The 14,880-nt window shown below is 43.0% G+C and overlaps 1 protein-coding gene across 12 annotated transcripts in view; it reads left to right on the plus strand.

Moving 5' to 3' along the window:
- LOC119215060 (peripheral-type benzodiazepine receptor-associated protein 1) overlaps positions 1-8,473 on the plus strand; it is a 48,241-nt gene extending 39,768 nt beyond the window's left edge. For 8 of the 12 annotated variants that reach the window (XM_062558258.1, XM_062558254.1, XM_062558255.1 and 5 more), the window contains 6 exons: positions 124-192; positions 1,187-1,234; positions 2,898-3,016; positions 3,118-3,189; positions 4,176-4,295; positions 4,810-8,473. In XM_062558258.1, coding sequence (XP_062414242.1) covers positions 124-192; positions 1,187-1,234; positions 2,898-3,016; positions 3,118-3,189; positions 4,176-4,295; positions 4,810-5,136 — 755 coding nt within the window. In that variant the 3' untranslated portion in view covers positions 5,137-8,473. Of the gene's footprint in view, positions 1-123; positions 193-1,186; positions 1,235-2,897; positions 3,017-3,117; positions 3,190-4,175; positions 4,296-4,521; positions 4,557-4,809 lie in introns of all 12 variants that reach the window. The other 4 variants (XM_062558260.1, XM_062558256.1, XM_062558257.1 and 1 more) reach the window with 4 other exon arrangements.
- Positions 8,474-14,880: the final 6,407 nt, after the last annotated feature.

Here is a 14,880-nt window from a genome sequence, read left to right on the forward strand (position 1 = left end):
CTCTTCGCTGGCTGTTCATTGTGTACTTGTTTGGTCTGCTTCACTCAAAGATTGCCCCTCTGTTTCTTTTCTGGTTTCAAATTTTTATTTCATTTTGGTTTTCCTTTCTAAAACTCCATAAAGGCAGTCGCACACACGCACAGCTTCCGCGTCGCCCTGTTCCACCGGCCAAACCGAGACGAACCAAGAAAGGTGTGTCTCGCTGCAGACTGCGGCTCCCCAGCTCCCTCCTTTATTCTCTCCTCCGGTTTGCTTCTCTTTCTGCCTCTTTCACTGTAGCTTTTTGCTCTTCCGGTTGCTGCTTCTCACTCAGCGACCAGGGGCGATTTCTTTAGATCAGATACTGTGGTAATAAAATCAGACCGTATTAGCACATCATTTTCAGTGGTTTCATGTTCTATGATTGGGGCCAAGTGTTCCAATTTCAGTGTTATAGGCTATTCAGAGTTCCCTTGTTAACCTTTTATGGGGGCCTGCATTTTTAAAGGCATATACATCACTGATTCAGTCCTGTCAGCTTTCATTTAAATGCATGTAATACATTGCAGACAAAGCAGCAGAATCTGTAATGGCCGTACCAAATAGTCTTAATAACTTAATAACTCCACTGGGTCAATTGCAAATGTATTGAATAAACAGTTCTAAAATTGACAAACTTTTACCTAGAAAAAATTCCAGCTAAAATCTTTTACACATTTGTTGGCGTTTAGGCTTTCATTAACATTTTCTCCGTGGTTGAAGAACTGTTTGCTCTGTCGCTCGTAGCGAGTGGAGCGAGGCACGAACCAGTGTTAAAGTGTCCTCAATAACCTGTTAATAATGCTAATAATGTTTTTAGGGTGATGACTTTTGAACTATGACTACTTACAATCAAGGTGTCATTCCAAAGCCTATTTTGTAGCTTTGTAGTTTAATTGAAAATGACATTCAGTACAGCCTTAGTGGCTGTATGATGCTTATTACTAAAAAAAGGTCCCTTTTGGCCAGTATTCTGCTCCAGTGTCACGACTGCATTACATGATCAGCCAAAGTTCTCTTGTTGAGACATTCATCCCCCTCTGATCTGTGTGACTTTGTGTGACGACTGAGACTTGATACGGACTTCAGACTGGATTATTCTTTGTCCCTTTGAGGACTGCTGGCATTCTGTGATTGTGTCTATGCTCTCTTCCCGTATCTCTTCCAGTGGAGTCTGCCGCGCTCTGCGAGGAGAGCGTAGACTCCCCCGGCCAAGGTTTGTAGTCAACACGTTGAGTGCTCTGCCTCTGCATGACGACCCTTCTACTGGAGGACAGCATGTGTTTACTTTTTTTTTATGCATTTACCCATCTGTGACCTTTTTTTATTTGTTGGACTGCTGATAACACCAGTGCTCACCTTCATTCATCCTGAGTAGGGGCTGTTTGATTGTTCATGGGTATATCCATAACAAGACTGCTAAAAACGCTACCAAAATTGTAAGTGTTTTAAAAGAATAATAAACAAAACATATTTGCTATTTAAAAGCAGCATAAAATGGATTGGCACTGTTGGAGAGAGGAGTGCTAGTTGTCAGCGTAGCTTTGTGGTACCTGAATCTTTAGTCTCTAAAAAAACAAAACGTGAGAAAATACGGTGCAGGTATAAAAAATACAAACTTTTCCCTTTTCATTTGTTGACTAACCCTCTTAAAAAGTGCACCCGGAAAGTATTCACAGGGATTCACATTTTGTTATGGTATAGCCTTATTTCAAAATGGATTAAATAACAACATTTTTTTAATTATTTGCAAACACAACACCCAATAATGACAAAGTGAAAAGGAATTTGGGGGAATTTTTCTAGAACTTGATTAGAGTCCACGCTGCTTTATTCATTTGATTGGACATGAAGTACGAGGAATTGAGAAATGTATGGAGGCACAGATCTGGCAAAGGGTTCAGAAACATTTCTGCACCATTGAAGGTCCCAATGAGCACACTGGCCTCCATCCTCCGGAAATGGAAGAAGTTTGGATCCAGCAGGACTCTTCCTAAAGTTGGCTGCCCAGCCAAAGTGAGCGATTGGGGGAGAAGGGCCTTGGTCAAGGAGGTGAGCAAGAACCTGCTGGTCACTGACAGCGTTGCTCTCTATGAAGAGAGGAGAACCTTGCAGAAGGACAATTATGTCTAAAACAGGCACTGGTCATCACCTGGCCAACACCATCCCAACAGTGAAGCATGGAGGTGGCAGCATCATCCTGTGGGGAGGAACTGGGAGACTAGTCAGGATTGAGGGAAAGAGGAATGCAGCAATGAGACATCCTCGATGAAAACCTCTGGACCTCAGACTGGCAACGGTTCATCTTTCAACAGGACAACGAAGGAAGGGCTTTGGGACACCCCGAGTGGGCCGGTCAGAGCCCAACTTGAACTCAATTGTACATCTCTGAAGAGATCAAGCTTTTTTTACACTTAATATGGGTTGTTGTGTGTCAAATTTTGAGGAAAAAGGGTCATTTAATCCATTTTGGAATAAGACTAACTAATAAAATGTGGAAAAGTAAATGCCCTGTGAATACTTTCCAGACGCACTGAATAAATCAAGCAGTCCCTTCACCTAACTCTCCTTTTTCATTTCACAGTTCAAAGTGGAATCATTTAATCATTTCAGTTCTCTTTATCTTCACAGCCCGAGGATCTTTTCAAATGACACTAAAAATGCTAACTCTCACTCCTAATTTCTAATTTTCTTGTTTCCTTGCGTTTGACTGCAGTGGAGTGACCTTTCCTCAGCTTAGCATGACGCTGAGTGATTCGCCTGTGCAGACCCGGTGCGCTGCATGCGGATCCGCTCATTGTAGTCACAGAGAGGGGTTCCTCCTCTAACCCTCACGGTGTCGGACTGTAATGTTTTCCCGCCCCCTGTGTGACCGACAGATCCCAAGCAGACGGCTCCTGCTGCGGCCGCTGTGGGGAAACCGGCCCCTGGAGCTCGCAGGATGCTCGCCATCTTTGATTATGATCCACGAGAGAGCTCCCCCAACACTGACATAGAGGTCAGACATGTGCCATATTGTTTTTTCCGGGCATGGCACTCAATCTGCGCTGGTAGTTTTTGCTAATCTGTCTGCCCTGTTTTTTTAATGACTGGATTCAGGCTGAGCTGACCTTCAGTGCTGGAGACATCATCCTCGTGTTTGGTGACATGGACGAGGATGGCTTCTTCTACGTAAGTGTTAACACAACTCAGGAGAACAGTGGTCTGTTTATTGCTCTTCTTGATGAGATGAGTTTGTGTTCCCTTCCTCTCCCTAAATATATATTTGTCATAAACATCATGAAAGCAAGGATCCATCTTGCCTTGTATCAACAGTTCAGTCTGCTGGTGGTGGTGTAATGGTGTGTAGGATATTTTCTTGGCACACTTTGGGCCTCTCAGTACCCTTTAGCATTATTTATATGCCACAGCCTACCAGAGTACTGTCACTGACCCTTTCGGACCCCAGTGTACCATCTTCTGATGGCTACTTCCAGCAGGACAATGCACCCAGTCACAAAGCTCATATCATCTCAAACTGGTTTCTTGATCATCCGAATGAGTTCACTGTACTCCGATGGCCTCCAGTCTCCACATCTCAATCCAATAGAGCAGCTGACTAACAGATCGTGGCTATGGACGCAGCTCTGGTCTCAGTACACAACCAGAGGAGTATTTCTTTATCAGAAGTGATCAAAATCAATTTTTATGAACAAAAATGTATTGGTCTATTTTTATTTATTCAATAAATAACCATGGAGACAGGCGGTTATTTTTGCGAAATTAATATTTTAACAGAAACAATTAAATTTGCTCACAAATAATACTATGGTTATATATGTATGATCCCTTTAGTAGTAATTTAGCAATTGTTTTGTATTAAGAATGATTTATTGAAATATTTGGTCTATGGTAAAGTTTTTTTTAATCTTTATTTCCTAAATTAATTAAATTTTGTCTTTTTTTCTCTCCAAATAAAAATCTTGAACTATGAAATGTAATGTAAGACCCATGACAGCAACAAATTTCTTACATTTAAGCACCTGGACACATCAACATTGTTGCTTGAAAAATTCCTTTGATTGATAAATGATTCTAATATTTGTTGACTTACTGTCTTTTTAATTGACCAATAAGAATAGACCGCATCCTCACGTCCTCGTGTATTCCTTATTCAGGGAGACTTGAATGGACTTAGCGGCTTGGTGCCCTCCAACTTCCTGCAGGCCGTACCAGAGGATGCTCCAGCCACCGCTGTGTCTGCTCATCCTGCACCAGAACCCAGGAGAGAATCCCAGGTGACTTGGCACATCTTTCCGTCTAGCTCGCACTTCTGTATTTGGAAACATGGGCGATTCCGGCATACGTTGCGTCTTATTTTAACTAATTGCTGAGATTTTCTTTCCGTTTTTTTTTTTTCATGTATCTGCAGTGTCTGGTTGTTGTGATTTTCTTTTGTGTTTCTTTAATTTTGCCTTTTTTACATTTCTTTCGCCCCACCATTTCCTGCATGGCCCTTTGCAGAAGCAGAAACGAAGTGTACACTTTGAGACTTGATCGTAAGTGTTTTTCAGATCGCACTGTAGCGGTCGCGGTGATCACAGCCAGTATCCCTGTTAACGTCCTCTTCCCTCCACCTTAACTAGTCCTGCATTTACCGATGGTTTTAGTTTTTCAAGAAGATGAGATATCAAATCCACTGCCTCCTTCTCTCCTCTTTGTGTTTCCTATCCTTGTATCTCCCTTTAAGGCTACAATTTTTAAGCATAGCTTAGCTTCAAATATTGTTAAATTTGACTTTTTTTCCTGAAGGGTACCCGGACGACCTCCACAGAGCCACAAGGTCCTGGGCCGTCCACCCTAGACGAGGTTGCTCACCCCCAAACAGCAACTCATGTCCCCGAACCAACCGAGCACACAGACCCGTCCCCCAAACCGTCCTCCACCACAAGCCCCCCGTCGGAGCTGGACCCTGCTCCGGGTCCTGCAGCATTGGAGGCCAGCTGCTCCCCCCCGGCCACCCCACCAGCAGACAGCCCGGCGCAGACCGACTGCTCTGCGCCGGGCAAGAAGAAGAAAGGCTTTTTCTCCAAAGGCAAGAAGCTGTTCAGAAAGCTGGGATCCAGCAAGAGAGACTGAGTCAGCAGAAGTGACTCTGAATAGCCGCGTCACATTTAAAGGACTTTTTCTATCTTCACTGTTGGTCTCGGTCGGTAGCCGGTGCTGTTGGGGCCCATCGGATCTAATAACTGATGCTTCCACCGTCAGTAATTGTACATTTGCCTTAGCGCACTGCTAGAAGCTGGTGAATACTCGAGTACATGATGAAACTGCTTACAGCGTCACACAAGCATGTCGAAGTGCATGTTGAAGTGTGCAAACACAAATATATTCTCCAGATACTACCTAACTAAGCATTTGCTAAATTTAAACTCTGCAGGCTTTGACGATGAATGCAAGTCACTGTCTTTTGACGCGTCTGTTATATGTAGAACAACTAGGTACAGAACATTGTTGAACAGCACACCAGACTTCAGCCCAACTCGGACACGGCTGGTAATATAGTAGCTCTAATGTTCATGTTCTCGAGCCATTTTTATTTGAAGCAAATGAACAAAAGCAGTCGTCTGTGTCCTGTGAGTATGAAGAATGCAGATAGGACGCATTTCTAACACCTGCTTGTCCCCTCATGTGTTTCTCGTTTTTAAGTATTTATACAATGCAGTACATAATATGCTATTTATTTCTTATCCGACTCTTGCCCCAACCATCCCCACATTGCATGATGTGACATCGGGGCAGGAGGTTAAGTCCTTCAGAGCTGCCACAGACGCTGAGGATCCACTTTGTTGTCTAGTTTAGATCAAATTAGTTAAGGGGTTTTGAGGTTGACAGTAGAGATTGTTTACGTAAGGTAAAGAATGTGGAGGGTCGCCCTTCTTTGTTGTTTTGTTGTGTGTGTGTGTGCGTGTGTGTCCATAAATGAGACTGAACAAGATGCCTTTCTCAGACATCGTCACAGGAACTCTAGAGAGAGAAAATAGTGCTCCAAATCCTAATCTGTTATCAAATGAATTGCCAAACTAATTTCTCTCCAATGACTGATGCAGTGGCTTCAAAGCCCCACCCCGATTGTCAAAATGAAGACCGTTGCAACAGTCTGTAACCCACTTTGTGTGTAAAGCACCCTGTCCCCAGTTAGTTTGATTACAGATTATAGATGTGTGATGATGGACAGACAGACGACAGATTTGAGGTTGCAAAAATATTCAAACCACGTTGATAAAACATTCTGAGCCATAGCACTGTCAAAGGAGTATTTAAATAGTTCATTTTCATGGCATTTGTCTTATTATTGTTCCATTTTAGAGGGATAATCGTGCCCTAATGTTTTGAACTACATTTCCAGGATTTTAAGGGCTTGTGGGGATGTGAGCATGTATAATAATCACATGGTCCCAGAATTAGCTGTGAGCCGCAAATTAATCCCTATTATGTATCCTATATTTTTACCAAATTGCCACCTTTAAAAATGTACCGAATGATCGAACAGCACTTGTTTTGCAGCGTTTCCACAAATGTACACAAAATGTATGTCTGGATTACTTTAATGAAAACAAGGGGGTCCCCAGGCAAGTTATGGAGGCGATTTGTTGATGATTTTCAAGTGGACAAACTGCCGGAGTCTTTTGTAAGCTGATCTTTAAGTATTTGATCTCCAGATGAAGTGTCCTAAACACTAGTTATGTTTCATGAACTTTTGGGAGTGTGTGTGTGTTGAGTCAGACACAAAGTTCATCGTGTCCACACATCAGCATCTGAATATGTCCAATTGTTTAGTTTAAATGATATACAACTTTAGCAATACTGCGCTTCGTGCTCTGCAATACTAGAACAAAACCCGAAGCGTTTTGTATATTGTGACGGCTTTACTCTCATTAAGAGGTATTGGGGGTGTTCAGTGTCGGCGGACCAGGCCTCGGCAGTGAGCGTTTAGCACATCCTGGTTGAGTCTGTTCTGTGCACCACGGGGCGGCTGGGTAACTTCTCAGGTTTTCACTAGTAGCCACCTGTTGACTCTGACTGTCAAAAACTGAAATATGCCAAAATCGTAGGTGCTTCGCCTGTTACCACAGTGACGAGAGGCCTAGCATCCGGCAGCAGTGTGTGTGTGTGTGTGGGGGGGGGGGGGGGGGGCCTTGTGGGGGCCAATCTGGGTCAAAGTGCGAAGCTTGGTTTTTTTTAAAGGTCAGATCTGATCTGACGTGGCCACACCTAATGACACAAGTTGGAGTGCAAATTCTTTTTTTTTTTTAAATCTATTTAATGTCCAGAAATGTTTTGTCGGTGTTGCAAAAAGGGAGCATGACGATGCCAAGAGCAAAAGGGGGTGTGAATCAACAAAGACACTTTAGATGTGAGATAGCCGGGATAGAGGCAAGACTGAGACTGTGCTGTATGTATAATTTATTCATTCTCCTCTCCTTTGTTCTTTTCTCTTTTTCTTTTGTAAAGAGGTTTAAATGCTCAAAAGTTGCCGAAATGTACAGCAAATATTTGTACCGCTCTTGTATTTGACGGCCTTCAATGAACAGGTATTCCTCTACCTGCTGTGCAGTGAGTAGGCGGCTGTTGACTGAATAGGACCTAGACACCCACATTGGTAGTATTTTAGCTATTCATATTTAGCCTTACAAGAATACCTTGTTTAGTCTTAATATGTTGTTTACAGGATGTTCATTGACTGCATGCATACCAATGTCGTACCCATGTTCGGCCTTAATATGTTACTGTCATATTTGTGTTTTTCCAGGGCAGACTACAATATTATATTTGTAGATTGTCAATGCAGTGGAAGAGAAGCAATGTGTGTAAATAATGAAGTGTTTTCATACAGCGCGGGAAACCTTTTTCTTTTCTTTTTTTTCCTGACCTGCATTCATTGTTTTAAAGTGGAAGATTTACCGTTTTTATATATTCAGGTTTTTATTACCCTTTTGGAAACTCGCATGTAAATATTTTTGTTAATATTGTTTTTCATAATTTTTTGTTGTTTTTGCACGTTTATGGAGAAAAGGTAACTGAAGATGTAGTACGCAGAGGACTTGAAACTGACTGTTTTGTTTCAATATGGATCTTTTTATAGGAATAAAGTATGTATATTTTCACAGAAAACAAAGTGTGGCGTTCCTGGAAAACAGTTGGCACAAAGTACTTTTACCTTCTTTTTTTTGTTTGTTTTTTATTGCATTTCACACAGATTACATTTACATGATTAACTCCTCCTGTGTTTTCTCTGGACAGTGGAACCCGGTGAATTGTAAAATGGAGGAAAGGGTTGCGCGCTTTGCTCGGCGCTGCACGCCGCCCACGTGAACCGACGTGGCGACACTGTGGGCGACGCGAGGCTTCGTGAGACAAAGCGGCTTCCTCTTTTGTGACTTCCTGCGCGGGGCTCCACGCGGCGGCCTTCTCTCTTCCCCTGAAGCCAACAGTACACTCATCCATAAAGTAGGAAACACTACACTGTGGCGATGAGTTTAGTAGTGCTTTCTACTTTATGGATGACTGCACTGTACATCCGCCGCTTGTTGTCCTTTCTTCTTCTTCTGCACCTGCGTCTGCAGCTGCACACACACCGAACGCCACTCCGCGCAGACGCACACTTTTAAATCCCTTTTTTAATGCCGAAGCACAAAACGCACGCTTCCTGATTTGCTTTGAAACATTTGCGTGCATTTTTATCTTTAAAATCTAAGCGAGGCCTTTGACGGAGGGAACCAAGTCATTCAAAAGGCCTCACCCGTGTGCAGCAGAAGTCCGAACTAGGCCGCCTGCCGGAGCGCTATCTCGGGGGAAGCCATTTTGGCAGCCATGAGTAAGCTTTTCTAAGCTTTTCGAATGTGCGTTCAAACATTTTCTAGAACGACTGCAGTCATTGGAGAACAGCTGAGAGTCAAATTTGACATTGAGAAGATCCAGTAGATACATTAAACACGAATGAAGACAAATACATAATATAGTAGCAAGTATTCAGTATTCTTTCAAAAAAGATCTAAATACCAAATGGACTTCTGAATAAGTGACTTGATGAAAGGTTCAAAAGAAAAGCAGAGTTAATGATAAAAGTAAAAAGAGGAGTAAAAGATCTTTCAATATCTGACCCATACCAAGTTTCTCTCTTCGCCTTGTCGACACAAGCTTTACATACACGGAGTGGACCAGCATACATTACCCCAACCGCCACGTCTTTTCTCTTGTTTTTTTCGAGTGAGGTCGGCCCGGGGAGCGTCTCCCGGGGTGTCTTCTGTCGGTCCAAGGACTGAAAGAAGAAGAAGAAGCTGTCTCCTTTTGAACCCTTCCACAACCACGTGATGTAACCACAGGAAGAGGTCTAACAGTCACAGCCGCTCTCCTTCTCCTCTTCCGGCCTCCTTGCCTTGTGCAGGCGCTTTTTTAAAACCCTCACGGCAACTTAGAAGCCACTTTTTTGATCACACTGATACAAACTTAGATGGAAACTGACAACATTTAAGGTACATTAAAGAAACATACAGAAAATTGCTCTTTTATTTATCTCCTTTCTCTTAATGAACTTCAAATCAAATCTATTTCTATCTTTTTCAACTTATCTACGCCGGTAAGCGATGACGTCATTGATTACTCGTGTAGAAATTCAGTTGCTTCGTGCAGCTTTTTGCAAAGTTGGATAATAAAGCCGTAACCTAGAAGTGATGCTGGATAGCGACACACCGCAGTGTGAACATATCTGCAGCTTTCCCATCAGGTGGCTGTGACCCTTTCACGGCGTCTTTAACGTTTATCCGTCCCTGATGATCTTCTCCTCACTGGAAGTGGCCGTCCGTCAAGTACGTTTCTGTCAGATTTAATGAGTTAGTTTTTTTTTTTTTTTTAGGGAAGCAAGGCCCACCAGCCCTGATGGTGGGAAATGATGGACGCTACCATATATATTATATTGTTACTATTTTAATTTAAATAAGGTGTAAACAACAACAAACACACACAGTCTTTATCACACCACCATGAGATGGAGTCACACTTACACATTCTCACACGTGCATTTAAGGGTTGCTGGTTGTTCTTTCTGTCCTTTAAATGCCAGTGTAAGGGATGGGGGACTGAATCTAGTCCTCTTTAAAATACATGATTACGGGGGGGGGCACTAGAATGGGAGGCGTTAAGAGGAGCGTTCTTTACCAAGGTTTAAGATGGACTTTAAAAAATATTTGCGTCACTCGTTACATTTCCTTGTTGGTAATCTGGTGGATTTCCAAAGTGAAAGGCAGCTGGTTTCAGTTCCTTGTAAATGTCTAACTGTAACCGTGGGGTTTCTCATAACGCTAACCTGGGGAGGGGGTCTAGTGGAGCGGCTCTGTTGCATGGAACTAATGCACCTTTTTACAACCTTTAAAAACGTATCCGTAACCCTTTTCAGTCACTTGATCAGAAGACTTAGTCATTTTTTCTGCTCCTGTAGTTGACACCAAAGGCCGGTTGCTTGTGTGCAGTGAGTCATTTTGTAGGTTAACAACCATAACGCACACAATGTTCTACAAGCTCCAAATGAGTGTTACTTTTAAACATAAGCTGCTCATACGTACTCACGTGTTGTAGGATGGGGACAGGAAAACAAAACCCTTTTTTCCCTTCCATTATTTGTGGTCTTCACACCAGAAACTTCCTATTTTTATTTTTCCTTTTAGTCGTTTAAAACGGGTCTAGAAAAGCCCTTTATCTGTGTATTGAAGAGAACGATGCTAGGAACCCATCATGTAGAGCTGTGACCTGGATTCACACACTTCAAGTACTCAGATCCCTAAGTTCAATAAGAAATGCAACAACAAAAAAAGAAGTAAAAAGTACTACTTCAACATAAAGTACATCAGCTGGATACCTCGCGAGGCCGACCAACACAAGTGGCTCTCCCCGAGAGGGAAGTAGTCCTCACCCCCCCCCCCCCCCCCCCCCCCCCCCCCGCCCAGTGCTGTAAAGCCGGGCCCTGATAGACCTTATCAGGGCTGGCAGCCATTTCCCCTCCCAAGGCTTCGCTCTCCAGCCTCCTCCTGGGCGCACAGGGCCCTGCTGAGCCCCCCCCCCCCCCCCCCCCCCCCCCCACCCCCCAGGGATGCAAGCTCCACAGAGGTCCTGAGCTGCTCTCATGTGGCTCCTGCTGCAGAGCTCCGGTGGAACATAGATTTACTCCCGATCTGTACTCGGTTCAAATTCTGAGGTACTTGCACCTTACTCTAGCATGTCCATTTGGTACATGTTGAGTTGCACCAGTTCTATTTGCCCTGTAAACTTCTAACACGGTGTCATTTAATGAGTCCAGGCTCATTTTGGTAAACTCTTGAGGAATTAGTGTTTTATATATATATATATATATACAAAGAAGAAAAAATGCATGAAATAAAACTACAATGAGGCCTGTAAATGATTTGAAATATAGGTAATTATCATTGTTATGATCTACAGAAATAAATATGTGAGTGATAATAATAAAAAAAACTCATGTGGTGATAATTAACACATGCTCAGTGTATTGATGAATAGATGGACTCCAATAAAATAAAGTCTTTACATAAATTTAAAGTGTTCAAGGCCCAGAGATATCAAATATGGATATTGTCTCCTTTTTTTTTCTTTTGCCTTTTTAGTAAAAAAAAAAAAGAAAAAAATAACCACACGGTCGGAAAAAAATAAAACATTTGACATGTGTGATGAAATATGACTTTCCTCTTTCTAAACTCATTATCTCTCACAATTTCTAGCATGCGAGCGACGGGAGGTTTTTCGTCAGCCTGACGAAACACACTCACACACACACACCCGCACACACACCAGTGTGTGCGTGTGGCCGTCAGTTGAAAATGACCATCCCCCATGCAGAACGCATCCCCTTTACTTCCCCATCTCCACTTCGTCCCCGTCACACAGAGCGCAGCACTAGGCCGAGGCTAAGAAGCCGCCACTTGGTACGTTTTTACCAACAGGGTTCACCAAGCAGCCAGAGACCTCGACCTTCCCTGCAGCTCAAATACTTGAAATATCCAAATAAGGGCAAACGCTATGGGCTGTTGGCCCGAGGCGGACGGGGGCCCCATGCGAGTGTGAAAGCGTAGAGCTCGGGCGGAGCCCAAACGCTTCCTGACAACGTCTGTGTGGTCGTCGAGCGCGGTCCGCTCTCGCTTTGGTTCTAGTTTGTAGCTCTCTCGGGGAAATGACTCCACCCACATGCAGTTTGAAGAGAGAACTGGATCCGAGGTCAATGTGAGGGGTGGGGTAGTGATTAAAAGCGCTCTTTGTTGGGATATTTCAGGTCCTTTTCTAATTGATTAAGTCAAATCTGAGTTCACAACTGTATTTTACATTTGAACCCAGGTGAGATGTTAGTCCTGTCCACCCCGTCCAATGACATGACGCTTGTGGGATTTCTTAAATTGATCCGGGAATCATTTCACCTTTGTGAACTGCTAGACTATTGCCGGCTGCACATGCATGAATAATTTCACACCCGGTTTGTCTATCTCTGACTCACAGGGGTATTCCGGCATGCATCTTGTACAAGATGGAGAAACCTGAATAGACCATCACGCAGCCACTCACACTTCCTGTTTACACTTTCAGTGTCTCGCTCCACCTGAGCTCGCTTTCACACAGGACATTCAACATCCGCAATACTGATGAGAAACGTTATCTCTACGACACTTGCTCTACATGAGCAAACGCAGATAAGTTTAATTTGTTGTCGGCGAACAACAAAATATTGTTAATTCTTTGCTGTGTAAATGCAATGGAAACGTATCCATCACACATGAATCTCCAAAAGTCAACTGCTGACTGTTCCCTTGTCCATGTGGCAGTCTGCTAAAACTTGTCTTCATCTGATCACAACCAATCATGAATGATCTGTTAATGTGTTAAAACAACCTACATTAAGAGGGCGATGTGTGCTGATTTTCCTAACTCAATCTAGCAGAGCTCTCACACGCTATTGAGATAATCTACCAGGGGAAACGTGGGCACAGCGTCTCGGCCTACAGAGAGACAAATCGACGTGTTCCACTCTCACGCATCCTGCAGTGCAAGACGAGATTGTGAGTAGTAGTGCTGCATGATGAGGCTCAACTATTGTATTTAACCTCTGTTGGCTATTAGTAGAGGTACGTTACATATAGAAGTCTTTATCAGATAACCCTTTGGAATTGCATGGATTAAATCGCCTCCTGGCATTATATGGCAAAATAAATAGGTATATTAAAAAAAAAGTGAGAAAAAATAAGTAGTGACAAATGTTATTTTCGCATGCATCCCTCCATTAGTAGTTTTTGCAGGTAAGTAAAGACTTTTTCCTGTGTACAAAAAATGGTTTTCCTGCATCATCTAACAGCATCACTGGAATTTAACTGAATGTGAATTCCCCTCTTAGTATAGAAATTGTGCCACGTGCATTTAACAGGTAGTATGAATGTCATTCTCAGATAATATGAATGTATTATATAATGCGCAGTGTGACGCTTTACACCAGTGGTGGAAAATATTTCATAGCAGGGCATTCATATAGATTTGAGCTAACATCCCAGGTCGATTTAATGCAAAACCATTTAAGTATCAAAAACACATTGCTGTTAAATAATTCTTTCAACGTGAGATACACTCACCTAAAGGATTGTTAGGAACACCATAGTAATACTGTGTTTGACCCCCTTTCGCCTTCAGAACTGCCTTAATTCTACGTGGCATTGATTCAACAAGGTGCTGAAAGCATTCTTCAGAAATGTTGGCCCATATTGATAGGACAGCATCTTGCAGTTGATGGAGATTTGTGGGACGCACCTCCAGGGCACCAAGCTCCCGTTCAACCCCATCCCAAAGATGCTCTATTGGGTTGAGATCTGGTGACTGTGGGGCCAGTTTAGTACAGTGAACTCATCGTCATGTTCAAGGAACCAATTTGAAATGATTGGAGCTTTGTGACATGGTGCATTATCCTGCTGGAAGTAGCCATCAGAGGATGGTACATGGTGGCCATAAAGGGATGGAATCACGGCTCAGGTAGACCGTGGCATTTAAACGATTGTCACTAAAGGGGCCTAAAGTGTGCCAAGAAAACATCCCCCACACCATTACACCAGCAGCCTGCACAGTGGTAATAAGGCATGATGTGGGATTTAAGTTTAGCTCCGTGACTTGTGTGATACCGGGGGTTTGACAAGTTTGATATTATCCACATGTTTTTTAATGTGTTTATTCTGTCTGATTTTTTATTTGTTTTTTTATTAATCTGTAATGCAATTGGGGATCGGCTGTTATCTTTATTGCTGCTCAAATTGGATGTAACGTTATCTATTGTAATGGGTATATAATTTTTATATAACTTTCACTGGTCACTATTAAGATCCTTTATTGGAGTGCCGTCATAGGTAATGGTACATGGAGTTTCTCTCCGAGCCTTGTAACTTATTGACTCCACCATCTTTTTTCAGAGGTTCTACTGAAATGGAATTGGTGGCTCGCTACGTTGCCGGAGCCAACACGCTGGGCCTGATTGTGTACTCCTGTTTGTGGACGGATTCTGCAGCACATGGGAGAAAGCGTCAGAATCCGAGTTGATTTCGTGGCCAATAGATCTGTGGTGAGTGTAATACTGTGGTGAAGTAAAACAGCATAATCGATACCATGTGGCATTATCACACGCATTTGCAGAACTTCGGTACGGTGATCTTTGATGCCCTTCTATACCTTTTATTATAACACGGGGAGATGAAATCCAGCGTTCTGATTGGTTGAGAGTGAATCACGGGAGCGGGGGGGGGGGGCTGTATTATTAAGCGGTAATATACAGTTGCTGTTCACATTGAC

The sequence above is a fragment of the Pungitius pungitius genome, chromosome 16, assembly GCF_949316345.1.
Source record: "Pungitius pungitius chromosome 16, fPunPun2.1, whole genome shotgun sequence".
Classification (NCBI taxonomy): domain Eukaryota; kingdom Metazoa; phylum Chordata; class Actinopteri; order Perciformes; family Gasterosteidae; genus Pungitius; species Pungitius pungitius.